This window comes from Oncorhynchus keta, chromosome 5 (genome assembly GCF_023373465.1).
Source record: "Oncorhynchus keta strain PuntledgeMale-10-30-2019 chromosome 5, Oket_V2, whole genome shotgun sequence".
NCBI classification, from domain to species: domain Eukaryota; kingdom Metazoa; phylum Chordata; class Actinopteri; order Salmoniformes; family Salmonidae; genus Oncorhynchus; species Oncorhynchus keta.
Genome location: NC_068425.1, coordinates 27,116,976 through 27,131,346, shown reverse-complemented (window position 1 = coordinate 27,131,346; position 14,371 = coordinate 27,116,976). Strand labels below are relative to the sequence as shown.

The 14,371-nt window shown below is 42.6% G+C and overlaps 1 protein-coding gene across 1 annotated transcript in view; it reads left to right on the top strand.

Annotated features, from left to right (window-relative positions):
• Window positions 1-10,056, top strand: part of LOC118377828 (calcium-binding mitochondrial carrier protein SCaMC-3-like) — a 31,980-nt gene extending 21,924 nt beyond the window's left edge. The window contains exons 9-10 of the mRNA XM_035764769.2: window positions 701-851; window positions 2,528-10,056. Coding sequence (XP_035620662.1) covers window positions 701-851; window positions 2,528-2,709 — 333 coding nt within the window. The 3' untranslated portion in view covers window positions 2,710-10,056. The remainder of the gene's footprint in view (window positions 1-700; window positions 852-2,527) is intronic.
• Window positions 10,057-14,371: the final 4,315 nt, after the last annotated feature.

Sequence of the window (14,371 nt, the reverse complement as noted above, 5' to 3'; positions counted from 1 at the left end):
TATGCACTGAGCTTGTCTGATGCTTTAAGCGCACTGCTTGATGAAATAATTAAGACACACAAATCACTCAAGAGGGAGCCAGAGATCAAGATAACCAGAAGAAAAAAATCTGTTCTCGACCCTCCTCCTGCTGCTGCTAGCCTTCGTAGATTCTGCCGGTACACTCCTGAAATTGCCAGTAATAGGATGTTTTAGTCCACTGAGACAGGCACGAGTCAGTCAAGTGTCTCGTCTGCCATAAAAAAAATACATGTCGACCAACAGCCTATCGACCAAGCTATCGACCAGTCAACTAAATGGGGCCTATGTGTGTGTGTGTGTGTGTGTGTGTGTCTGCCTGCCTACCTGCGTGCCTGCCAGCTGTGTTTGATGTTTTCTGGGAAGGCTAAACCTCATCACTGGCCCTGTCCCTTGTACTCAGGGGAATGCCAGTCAGTATGTATGCTGCTGTTACTGTTGCTCAGCTCTCTCGTAAAAATGACTTTTATGTGTTTAAGTGAACTTTGAGTTTCACTTTTACTACGTCCTCATTTTTTTATGGAATAAAATATCTGTCAAATTAACAATGTGGCCAATCTATCCCTTCCCGTAGTCCTCTCTCGTTTCCACTCTCACCCCTCTACACCTCTTCTTTCTCCTCTCTGTTTATTTTTTCTTTCCCCTCCTCTTCTCTCTCGTCCCCTCCCCCTTTCCATCTCAGACTCTGAAGAATGCCTGGCTCCAGCGGTACAGTAAGGGCTCTGCTGACCCGGGGGTGTTGGTACTGCTGGGCTGTGGTACTGTGTCTAGTACCTGTGGACAACTGGCCTCCTACCCCCTGGCTCTCATTAGAACACGCATGCAGGCCCAGGGTGAGACTGGTGTACAACTGAACTGCAATTATACCTTCTACCTTACTACATAACATAGATGATATTACAATAGATAATATAGATTCTATTACATTCTATAACATCATCTATAACAAATGAATTACTACCTACTATGTCAACCTATTACCCTATATCTACAGTGCCTTCGGAAAGTATTCAGACCCCTTGACTTTATCCAGTTTGTTACGTTACAGCCTTCTAAAATGGATTTAATAAAAAATTATCTTCAGCAATCTACACACAGTACCCCATAATGACAAAGCAAAAACAGGTTGTTAGACATTTTTGCACGTATTAAAAATAAACACAGAAATACCTTATTTACATAAGTATACAGACCCTCTGCTATGAGACTCGATGTTGAGCTCAGGGGCATCATGTTTCCATTGATAATCCTTGAGATGTTTCTACAACTTGATTGGTCCACCTGTGGTAAATTCAATTGATTGGACATGATTTGGAAAGGAACATGCCTGTCTATATAAGATCCCACAGTTGACAGTGTATGTCTGTGGGAGGTGACCAAGAACCCGATAGTCACTACGACAGAGCTCCAGAGTTCCTCTGTGGCAATGGGAGATCCTTCCAGAAGGACAACCATCTCTACAGCACTCCACCAATCACGCCTTTATGGTAGACTGGCCAGATGGAAGCCACTCCTCAGTAAAAGGCACATGACAGCCCGCTTGGAGTTTGCCAAAAGGCACCTAAAGTCTCTCAGACAATGAGAAACAAGATTATCTTGTCTGATGAAACCAAGATTGAACTCTTTGGCCTGAATGCCAAGCGTCATGTCTGGAGGAAACCTGACACCATCCCTACGGTGAAGCATGGTGGTGGCAGCATCATGCTGTGGGGATCTTTGTTTTTCAGCTGCAGGGACTGGGAGACTAATCAGGATCCAGGAAAAGATTAACAGAGTACCTTGACCACGTACCTTCATGAGATCCTTGATGAAAACCTGTTTCAGAACTCTCAGGACCTCAGACTGGGGCGAAGGTTTACCTACTAACAGGACAACGACCCTAAGCACACAGCCAAGACAACGCAGGAGTGGCTTCGGGACAAGTCTCTGAATGGCCTTGAGTGGCCCAGTCAGAGCCCGGATTTGAATCCGATCTAACATCTCTGGAGAGACCTGAAAATAGCTGTTTAGCAAAGCTCCCCATCCAACCTAACAGAGCTTGAGAGCATCTGCAGAGAAGAATGGGAGAAACTCCCCAAATACAGGTGTGCCAAGCTTGTAGCATCATACCCAAGAAGACACAATACTGTAATCGCTGCCAAAGGTGTTTCAACAAAGTCCTGAGTAAAGGGTCTGAATACTAATGTAAATGTGATATTTTTGTTTTCTATTTGTATAAATTAGCAACAATTTCTAAAAACCTGTTTTTGCTTTGTCATTCTGGGGTATTGTGTGTAGATTGATGAGGGAAAAATACAACTGAATCAATTTGAGGATAAGGCTGTAACGTAACAAAATGTGGAAAAAATACTTTCCGAAGGCACTGTATTACTGTTCCAAACAGAGTTGAATTCATTCAGTTGTATAACTGACTAGGTATCCCCCTTTCCCCTATCTATTAATAGCTATCTAACAGATATAACTGAACTGAACAACAGACGTTTTCGCTGTCTTTCACTCTTTCCACCAGCCTCCACTGAGGGCGGGCCCAAGCTGTCCATGGTCGGTCAGTTCAAGCACATCATATCACATGACGGGGTACCTGGGCTCTACCGCGGCATCGCCCCCAACTTCCTGAAGGTCATTCCTGCTGTCAGCATCTCGTACGTGGTATACGAACACATGAAGAAGGCTCTGGGTGTGAAATCGTAGAGAGAGGAAGTGAGAGGCAGAAGAAAGAGAGGGAGGGATATAGAGTGCAGCTCTTGGATTTCAAGATGGAGAGGAAGACAGCAGAGGATTGAGGGACAGAAGACAGATAGTCCACCCTTTTCATACACATTCAGGAAGCTTCCCGTTTACACCTAGCTAGACAGATATACTCACTGTTTGAATCTCTCTGCCCCTCAGCCCCTCAATGATGCTGTACCGTCATTAAGAAAGAGGGAAGAGTCTGCTATCAGGCTGAGCTGATGTCTGTAAGAAACGTCTGTGTCCGAGACAGATTAGGAGGAGGAGGTGTGAGAGCAAGAGAGAGGAATGAGAGCGAGAGAGGAATGAGAGCGAGAGAGAAAGTGGAAGAGAGAGAGAGAGAGAGAGAGAGAGAGAGAGAGAGAGAGAGAGAGAGAGAGAGGGAGTGTGTGTGTCTCGGCAGAATCTGGGCCATTCTTCCTCTTTGTTTATGAGCTGTAAACCCCATTATAGTCACATGTCCACAATAAGTCTGCGTGTTGCCCTCCAACCAAACACAGTGAAGCACACAGTATAGTTTGTATACCTATATGTAGGCACTTATCTAAGGTCAGTTTCATGTTTTGTGAATATAAAGTGATCTTCCTCCAATGACCTTGACATGTACTCTGTATTCTCTCTTTACTACACAGCAGAATGTGTGGGGTTGTTCCACAGTGTGCTGTTGCTAGAACACGACCAATCCAAAGTACTAACCCCACTCTTTATTTCAATATCTCAAGAGATTAGAATTGGATTACATGCACTGTTTGTCTTCAGTTGCTATTCTCAAAAACGTACATTCTAATGGGGGACTTTCTAAAGTTCTTAAACGAGGAAACTTTGACATTTACATGATGTACTGTATATTGATACAGTATGTATTTTGTAAGGGAAAGATTCTGAACACATTTGTAAGAGATACTTAAACAGGGTCTTATACAGAGCTGTTCCTCCAACCTAGTCCATGAATGGCTTTGCACTTTTTAGAAAGGGAATGTTTCTCCCCTATTTCAAGTGGCTCTCAATCAGGTCCAAAATTATTGGATCCTTGATAAAGATGAGCAAAACATACTAAATAATGCACATTTTGACCTATATTGTCTGCTCCGAAAAATGTGAACATTATATAATTTTATACTAAGACAATTACTCGATTTTACTAGATTTTGTCTAAAGATAGAATCCTTAAATAACAAAGCGGTCAACCAAACACTTTTTTGGTAAAAAGCTGGGGGAAGGGCCTGGAGAAATGTAACCACTCTCAAATTCATAGACAGAGCTACGGATGTCAGGACTGACCATCAATGATATGAAAGTGATAGTTTTAACCATGTTTTGAGGCTCTACATTTACATTGTTTACAAACATTGGAGTAAAACAAGCTTATATTTTGGGTTCTGATGGGGAACGACAGTTGAACTAAGCTCATGAGGCATTCATAAATTATATTCTTCAATAATCAATGGGTATATCTCATTAATTTATAAGTCCAAAAATGGATGTAGCAACTAAGGATTCTTGCTTTAACAAGTAAAAAAAAAACATTTTAAAAAGGGGTCAAATTTACTGCCACCCCTGTTTTCATTACCTTTCAGGCACTGAGCCTTTTTCTCAAAATGTTTTATGAGATTGGAGAACACATTGGGAGGGATCTTAGACCATTCCTCCATACCACTGGTTTTCAATGGGGTTCATGTCTGGAGACTGAGAGGGTCATTGCAAAATGTTGATTTTGTGGTCAATTAACCATTTCTTTGTGGCTTTTGATGTATGCTTGGGGTTATCGTCTTGCTGGAATATCCACTTGCAGCTAGGTTTCAGCCTCCTAGCAGAGGCAACCACGTTTTTGGCTAAAATGTCCTGGTACTGGGTAGAATTCATGATGTCGTTGACCTTAACAAGGGCCCCAGGACCATTGGTAACAACATTGCCCCATAACATGAAATATCCACCACCATATTTTACAGTAGGTATGGGGTTATTTTCTGCATATGCATTCTTTCTTTCCACGCAAAATCGAGCACTGGTGTGCATGGCTAAAGAGTTATATTCTCATGTCGTCCATCAAATGTAAACGCCTGTGTCACATTCGTCATAACGAGGAGAACAAGATGCAGCGTGATAAGAATACATTCTTCTTTAATAAACAAAGAACACTAAACAAACCGATCGTGACGCTGACATGCAACTACACATAGACAATAATCCACAAAACCAAAAATGGAAAATGGCAACCTAAATAGGATCCCCAATCAGAGACAACAATAAACAGCTGCCTCTGATTGGGAACCAATTCAGGCCACCATAGACCTACATTTACCTAGACAAACCAAAACCCTATAGATATACAAAAAAACCTAGACAAGACAAAAACACACATACCACCCTCGTCACACCCTGACCAACATAATAAAGAAAACAAAGATAACTAAGGTCAGGGCGTGATAGCCTGGAGTTTGTTAAATGGCATTGGCACTTGGATTTGAACCAGTGCTATGGTCAGATGACTTGAAAATAGAGATCTTTGGCCACGCACACCAGTGGTGGGTTTTGCATTGAAAGAAATATGCATATGCAGAAAATAACCCCATACCTACTTAAAATGTGGTAGTGGGTCTTTCATGTTATGGGGCTATTTTGCTTCTGCTGGTCCTGGGGGATTCACACTTCCTGGCCTCAAAATCAGGATTATTGCCAGTTATCTTGTCCTGGTAGTTAATAGATCAATAGCTCACCCACCTGGTTTCCTAGGTCTGAATCAGTCCCTGATTAGCAGTGGTGGAAAAAGTACCCAATTTTCATACTTGAGTAAAAGTATAGTGAAAATCACCCAGTAAAATACTACTTGAGTAAAAGTCCAAATGTATTTGGTTTTAAATATACTTAAGTATCAAATTTAAAGTATAAATAATTTAAATTGCTTATATAAAGCAAATCAGACGGTGTCATTTTTCTTTTCTTTTTAATGGATAGCCAGGGGCATGCTCCAACACTCAGACATCATTACTGAACAAAGCATGTGCTTAGTGAGTCCACCAGATCAGAGGCAGTAGGGATATTCTCTTGATAAGTGTGTGAATTAGACAATTTTCCTGTCCTGCTTTTGTGTGTTAGGGAAAATGTATGGAGTAAAAAGTACATCATTTTCTTTAGGAATGTAGTGAAGTAAAAGTTGTAAAAAATGTAAATAGTAAAGTAAAGTTAAGATACCTAAAAATACTTAAGTAGCACTTTAAAGTATTTTTACTTAATTACTTTACACCACTACTGATTAGAAGGAAAGTTACCCATCTATGATGGGTTCCCGTGTGGCTCAGCAGTCTAAGGCACTGCATCTCAGTGCTAGAGGTGTTACTACAGACCCTGGTTGGATTCCAGGCTGTATCACAGCCAGCTGTGATTGGGCGGTGCACAATTGGCTCAGTGTCATACGGGTTTGGCCGGGGTAGGCCGTCATTGTAAATAAGAATTTGTTCTTAACTGTCTTGCCTAGTTAAAACTTCTTATGGCTGCAATCCCATTAACGGGATAATATGACAACAGCCAGTGAAACTGCAGGGCGCCAAATTCAAAACAACAGAAATCTCATAATTAAAATTCCTCAAACATGCATGTATTTTATACCGTTTTAAAGGTAATCTTGTTGTTAATCCCACCACAGTGTCCGATTTCAAATAGGCTTGACAGCGAAAGCACCATAAACGACTATGTTAGGTCACCACCAAGCCACAGAAAAACACAGCCATTTTTCTAGCCAAAGAGAGGAGTCACAAAAAGTACATCCCTAACCTTTGATGATCTTCATCAGATGACACTCATAGGACTTCATGTTACACAATACATGTATGATTTGTTTGATAAAGTTCATATTTATAGAAAAAGAATCTGAGTTTACATTGGCGCGTTACGTTCACTAGTTCCAAAAACATCCAGTGATTTTGCATAGCCACATCGATTCAACAGAAATAGATATACCTCTCCTTGATGCAACCGCTATGTCAGATTTCAAAAAAACTTTACGGAAAAAGCAAACCATGCAATAATCTGAGATGGCGCTCAGAAAAATAATCTAATTAGCCGCCATGTTGGGGTCAACAGAAACCAGAAATCACATTATAAATATTCCCTTACCTTTGATGAATGCTTGATTTATTCGATAATGTCTGTTATTTATGTCCAAGTAGCTACTTTTGTTAGCGCGTTAGGTATACAAATCCAAACGCTCGTGCAGGTCGAGCATTACTTCGGACAAAAACTTCAAAAAGTTATATTACAGGTCGGAGAAACATTTCAAACTAGTATAGAATCAATCATTAGGATGTTTTTATCATAAATCTTCAATAAAGTTCCAACCCGAGAATTCCTTTGTGTCTAGAGTTCGATATCATGTGGAATGGCTCATTCAGCTCTTATTCAGCCCCACAACACAGTAGAAGCCTCATTCAAGTTTCTAAAGACGGTTGATATCTAGTGGAAGCCCTAGGAAGTGCAACTTCATTCATATCCCACTGTGAATTCAATAGGGCCTGGGTTGAAAATCGACCAACCTCAGATTTCTCACTTCCTGTTTGGATTTCTTCTCAGGTTTTTGCCTGCCATATGAGTTCTGTTATACTCACAGACATCATTCAAACAGTTTTAGAAACTTCAGAGTGTTTTCTATCCAATACTAATAAGAATATGCATATATAAGCAACTGAGACTGAGGAGCAGGCCATTTACTCTGGGCACCTTTGGGCACCTTTCATCCAAGCTACTCAATACTGCCCCTGCAGCCAGAGATTTTAAATAAATAAATGTGTCATAATCAGGAATTCCATGCTCTTGGTGGAAGTGAATGTGCTGTAGGTTATCTCCCAGTCTGGAGTGCACGTTTAGTCCATGTTCTGTGTAGAATGGCTCCTGCATCATGTGTGGTAGTTAGATAAAGATCAGACCTGAAAGAATGGGCTCAGTTTAAGGCTTGGCCAACCCATTTTGTTGTGGATATTAAGAAAGTATGTTTGTCCTCCATGACACCATTGTGTTGTGTATTTATTTAGTAGGTTTTGCACTACAGTAGTTTGTTTCCTAACTAACTAAATCCTCACTATAGTGTGGACCTCATAATAGCGTATACTGAAAGCAGTAGGATGAATCGAGGTATCTGACAGTGCCGCAAACCTTTCCATGACACCCTAATGCAAACATCTACATGTAATTCTATGAAATGCACATCATCATCATTATAATTTAATAGTCCAGGCACAATTCACTTTTGCTGTAGTTTAATATAGGGTTAGAATGAGAAAGTAGTTTAACCTTTAATTCTATGTTAAGTTATATGTTAAGCTATGTTAAGTTATATGATTAATATAATTGTGCTACCCATACTCTGCCCTCGTTGTATTGGGATACAGTAATGGTCTCTGATGGATGTCAATAGGTTTAAATTAGAGCAGGAAATTGAATAAGCTGCTTAAGTGTTGTTACATACTGATGAGCAAAGACCATTACATAGATTCTATCAGACATTGCTGCTGACGTAGATTCATATTGATTCATATGTCACACGTGTTATTTGTCATTTGGAAACCAATGACTTGCTTTCCCTGATGAGATTTCCACCATCATGTCCATCATGACTATTGAAAGCCATTTATTTGCCTAACTAACTGGTGATTCATTTTTAAATATCTTGTCTAAGCCTTTATATCTTTGCTGGCTCTTTGGCCAGACTTGTATCACTTTTTAACAGGTTGGGAAATACGTGAAAGGGAGGAGTTTTAGATAGTAGTTCCTTGAAATGAAATTGAAAGGGAAAAGGGAATGAAAAGGGTAGATGAGAGAAGTTATTAAGAGATGACAGATGAGTGATGCATTTACTTGAAAAATACTGAAAGCAACTCCTGTATTTTAGATAAGAAATGACTTGAGCGTAACCTCCATAGTAAACAAATGTAATATTGTTTAAAAAAAAATATATGTTATTAACATTGCAAGCTATGCTTGTGAATGTTTGCTTCATGGAGTATTTTAAGATCATATTTTCTTTCAAAATACTTTGAATTCTTGCTTGAATGCTTCTTAGTGTTGGGATGCCTTGAATTTGCAGAATATGTCATCGTAGGGCATGATTAGTGCATGCTAGTATATTTAAAAAAACATTAGACTCAAACTGTATTTTATGTCTATAGACTGCTCTTTAGACTGCTCTTTAGATTGCTCTTTCATAATAATTATACTTATTAACACCCTTTATACAACTGTACAGTCTAACCCTCTTCTTTATAATATGATAATATATGCCATTTATAAAGGCTACTGGTGGAAAACCCTTTCCATTCACTGACTCGTCGACAGTCATTCCTGTTCAGTAACATCCATTTGTTCTCTCTCTGCACTTTACGAACAGCCATGAAGTAAAATTAGCCGTCACTCTGTTTTTATTGCATGAGTTGTAATTGCTTAATGACAGATAGTCTGTCGTTGTTAATGTTCTCTGGAGCTCTTGCTGTGATTAAGGCTGCTGCTCCGTTCACAAGTTTGTGCTTCCTGAATCTATATTATATTTACTTCCTCTACAAACATATCAAATATTTGCTGGATATATGTTTTGAATATAACTGCTACCACCCCCTACCACCCCCTACCTGCCTTTTTATTCTAAGTAATAATATTCACTATCTAATCGTCGTCTTCATAACAGACATCGATGCGGGCGTAGATTGTATCAAGAAGTAAAAAATGGGAGACTAGCGAAAGCACTTTTCTTTTTCTTTTTTCATTGCTTGATATTTTGAGGGCTACTGTATTGTATAGAAATCAGGGGGTTGTTGGTTCTGTCTGGTATGAAACCAGCAACTCCCATGCTGGGCATGTACACTACTGTAGCTGCAGTGCCAAGAGGACTAGCCCTCTTGGCAGTGGCCGTAGTATGTGTATCTCAGGGTTGCTACAATGTGTTTATTGAATTCTGCGTTACATATACTCTACAAGTATTATGATCAGTATTATTCCTAAAATGATCTATTGTGTATGTGTAGAAAATGATACAGAACTGTAGTTGTTGTCTATAGAAATGCATAGCCATGGCATGGTTGCTCGCATGGCACTTTTATTTTCAAGGAAATTGCTATTTACCTTGTCTGGTGAATGTGGTGGATTGGGTTGGCCCAAATGGTATATCTACAAATAAATACATAATTTCAGGATTTTATTGCATGAGGTGATGCCTGTGCATCTCTGACTGTATATCTGCATTATATGCCAATAAGATGTACATACTCTTACAGGTACAGATACTGTAATTCTGAAATTGCTACAAATAAAGCTATTTTCAAGTCATTTTTCTTTGCAGTTTTCATTTTCCATTCACTGTCTGTGAAACCTTTCCCACTTATAGGCTTTATTCTATTGATGTAACAAGAATGTTAAAACCTGCTGTATGTGCTCACCCACTGGGCAAACCACTTAATTTATGTATTTATTTAATCAGGTAGGCCAGTTGAGAACAAGTTGTCATTTACAACTGCAACCTGGTCAAGGTAAAGCAAGGCAGTGCGACACGAACAACAACACTGAGTCATTTCAACGTGGAAAATTTGGGTAATTTTTGGATGAGATCAATGAGATTTCAACCATTATTGTCCCACTCAAAAAGAGAGCCAGAAGTTTGTTGAATTCACAATGTGTTATCACTATGCATTCAACCATCTAGAAGCACAACCAAATTCTAATGGAAAAACAATGTGGGATTTTTGGTTTAGTTGTCATCTAAATGTGTTATCACTGCACTTTCAACCATTTAAAGGGACAACAAAGTTGAAATGGAAACACAATGTCAGATATTTTGTATTTATACAGCAATGTGATATCACTGTGCTTCATCTAATAGCACAACCAAATGACCTGAATTGCAGTTGAGGTTACATTAAAAGTACATAATTACAAGGGATCAATGCTGTTCGAGATTTAGTGCAGATATTTATATTGTGGATCTCCACCTTCAACCTTTGCCTGCCATCTTGAAATTCTATGATTACATAATAAGACTTTTATAGATATAGTACCTGCAAAATGTGGCCATGGATGAGTTACTCATTTTAAGGTTGAATTAAAACAGTTACATTAGTCTGTATTACAAAAGTCATATCGAATTGTGTTAGGTTGAAAACGCAACTATATATCAACATTTAAAGGAGATTGTCACGACTTCTACCGAAGTCGATGCCTCTCCTTGTTCGGGTAGTGTTCGGCGGTCGACGTCACCGGCCTTCTAGCTATCGCCGATCCATTTTTCATTTTCCATTTGTTTTTTCTCGTTTTCCCACACACCTGGTTCTCATTGTCCCTCATTATGTGTTGTGTGTATTTAACCCTCTGTTTCCCCCATGTCTTTGTGTGGTATTGTTTATCTGTTTTGAAGTATACTCACGTTAGTCTGGCTGCGCTGGGTTATATTGTCACGCCCTGGTCGAAGTATTTTGTGTTTATCTTTATGTATTGGGTCAGGCCAGGGTGTGGCATGGGGTTTTTGTATTGTGGTGTGTTTTGTCTTGGGGTTTTGGTGTTGGTATTGGGATTGTAGCTTAGTGGGGTATCTAGCAAAGTCTATGGCTGTCTGGAGAGGTTCTCAATCAGAGGCAGGTGTTTATTGTTGTCTCTGATTGGGAACCATATTTAGGCAGCCATATTCTTTGAGTTTGTCATGGGTGATTGTCCTTAGTGTCTTTGTTCCTGTCGCTGTGTTAGTTGACACAAGTATAGGCTGTTTCGGTTTTCATTTCGTTATTTACGTTCTTTGTTTTGTAGTGTTTGTGTTTATTCGTGTTTACGTTGTTTATTAAACATGGATCGCAATCTACACGCTGCATTTTGGTCCGACTCTCCTTCACACCTAGAAAACCGTTACAGAATCACCCACCACAAACGGACCAAGCAGCGTGTCAACAGGCAGGAGCAGCCCAAAGAGGAGATACGCAATAAGGATTTCTGGACATGGGAGGAAATCCTCGACGGGAGAGGACCCTGGGCTAAACCAGGGGAGTGTAGCCGCCCAAAGGTGCAGCAGGAGAAGAGGCAACAGGAGCAGCCCAAAGAGGAGGACAGTATGGACTATACTTCTTGGGAGGAGATAGACAGGTGGAAGGTCGACCCAGGGAGCGTGCCGGAGCCCGCCTGGGATTCGATGGAGCAGTACGCGGAAGGTTACAGGAGAATGAGGTTGGCGAAGCAAGCACGGCGACGCGGATGGAAGCCTGAGAGTCAGCCCCAAAAATGTATTGGTGGGGGGGCTCACAGGGAGTATGGCTATGCCAGGTAAGAGACCTGCGCAAACTCCCTGTGCTTACCGGGGGGCTAGAGAGACCGGGCAGGCACCGTGTTATGCTGTGGTGCGCACGGTGTCCCCAGTGCTGGTGCATAGCCCGGTGCGGTATATTCCAGCTCCGCGTATCGGCCGGGCTAGATTAAGCGTCGAGCCAAATGCCATGAAGCCGGCTCTACGCATCTGGTCCCCAGTGCGTCTCCTTGGGCCGGCTTACATGGCACCAGCCTTGCGCTCGGTGTCTCCGGTTCGCCTGCATAGCCCAGTGCGGGCTATTCCACCTCGCCACACTGGCAGGGCGACCGAGAGCATTCAACCAGGTAAGGTTGGACGGGTTCGGTGCTCAAGAGCTCCAGTACCACCTCTACACCCCAGCCCTCCGGTAGCAGTTCCCCGCACCAGGCTTCCTGTGCGTGTCCTTGTTTCAGTACCACCAGTGCCAGCACCACGCATCAGGCCTACAGTGCGCCTCGCCTCTCCAGCGCTGCCGGAGCCTTTCTCCTCTCCTGCGCTGCTGGAGTCTCCCGCCTGTTCAGCGCAGCCAGAGCCTTCCTCCTCTACAGCGCTGCTGGAGTCTCCTGTCTGTCCAGCGCAGCCAGAGCTGCCAGCCTGCATGGAGCAGACAGAGCTGTCAGTCTGCATGGAGCAGACAGAGATGTCAGTCTGCATGAAGCAGCCAGAGGTGTCAGTCTGCATGGAGCAGCCAGAGATGTCAGTCTGCATGAAGCAGCCAGAGATGTCAGTCTGCATGAAGCAGCCAGAGCTGTCAGTCTGCAAGGAGCTGTCAGTCTGCAAGGAGCTGCCAGTCTGCAAGGAGCTGCCAGTCTGCAAGGAGCTGCCAGTCTGCAAGGAGCTGTCAGTCTGCACGGAGCCGCCAGAGCTGCTAGTCTGTAAGAAGCCGCCAGAGCCGTCAGCCTACATGGAGCAGCCAGAGCCGCCAGTCAGCGTGGAGCAGCCAGAGCCACCAGTCGGCATGGAGCAGCCAGATCTTTCAGTCTGCCAGGATCCGCCAGTCAGCCAGCCTCTTCCAGATCCGCCAGTCAGCCAGCCTCTTCCAGATCTGCCAGTCAGCCAGACTCTTCCAGATCCGCCAGTCAGCCAGACTCTTCCAGATCTGCCAGAACTGCCAGTCGGCCAGGATCAGCCAGTCGGCCAGGATCCGCCAGTCAGCCAGGATCTGCCAGTCAGCCAGGATCTGCTGAGACCACCAGCCAGCCAGGATCTGGTAGATCTATCTACCTGCCTGAGCTTCCTCTCACTCCTGAGCTTCCTCTCACTCCTGAGCTTCCTCTCACTCCTGAGCTTCCTCTCACTCCTGAGCTTCCTCTCACTCCTGAGCTTCCTCTCACTCTTGAGCTTCCTCTCACTCCTGAGCTTTCTCTCACTCCTGAGCTTTCTCTCACTCCCGAGCTTTCTCTCACTCCCGAGCTTTCTCTCACTCCCGAGCTTTCTCTCACTCCCGAGCTTTCTCTCACTCCCGAGCTTCCCCTCAGTCCCGAGCTGCCTCAGTCCCGAGCTGTCCTTCAGTCCAGTGGGGTTCTGGGTGAGGACTACTAGGCCATGGTCGGCGGCGAGGGTGGACTATCCAGGGACGCGAGGAGAGGGGACTAAGACATTGACTGAGTGGGGTCCACATCCCGCGCCAGAGCCGCCACCATGGTTCTGTCACGCCCTGGTCGAAGTATTTTGTGTTTATCTTTATGTATTGGGTCAGGCCAGGGTGTGGCATGGGTTTTTGTATTGTGGTGTGTTTTGTCTTGGGGTTTTGGTGTTGGTATTGGGATTGTAGCTTAGTGGGTATCTAGCAAAGTCTATGGCTGTCTGGAGTGGTTCTCAATCAGAGGCAGGTGTTTATCGTTGTCTCTGATTGGGAACCATATTTAGGCAGCCATATTCTTTGAGTTTGTCGTGGGTGATTGTCCTTAGTGTCTTTGTTCCTGTCGCTGTGTTAGTTGACACAAGTATAGGCTGTTTCGGTTTTCCTTTTGTTATTTACATTCTTTGTTTTGTAGTGTTTGTTTATTTGTGTTTACGTTGTTTATTAAACATGGATCGCAATCTACACGCTGCATTTTGGTCTGACTCTCCTTCACACCTAGAAAACCGTTACATATATATACCCGTTTTTTAATATTTCGTGTTCATTGTGCCGTGTGCTTTTGGTTTGCCTGAATAAAAGGCTCTGTGTGCTACCAAATACCTGCTCTCCTGCGCCTGACTCCCTTGCAGCCACCTACACATACCTGACAGATGTATCTAATGCTTGGACAGTTACATATGAGCCACTGCCTTAATTGTAGTCTTTAACTTACATTGTTTTGTTAAGTTGGAGAC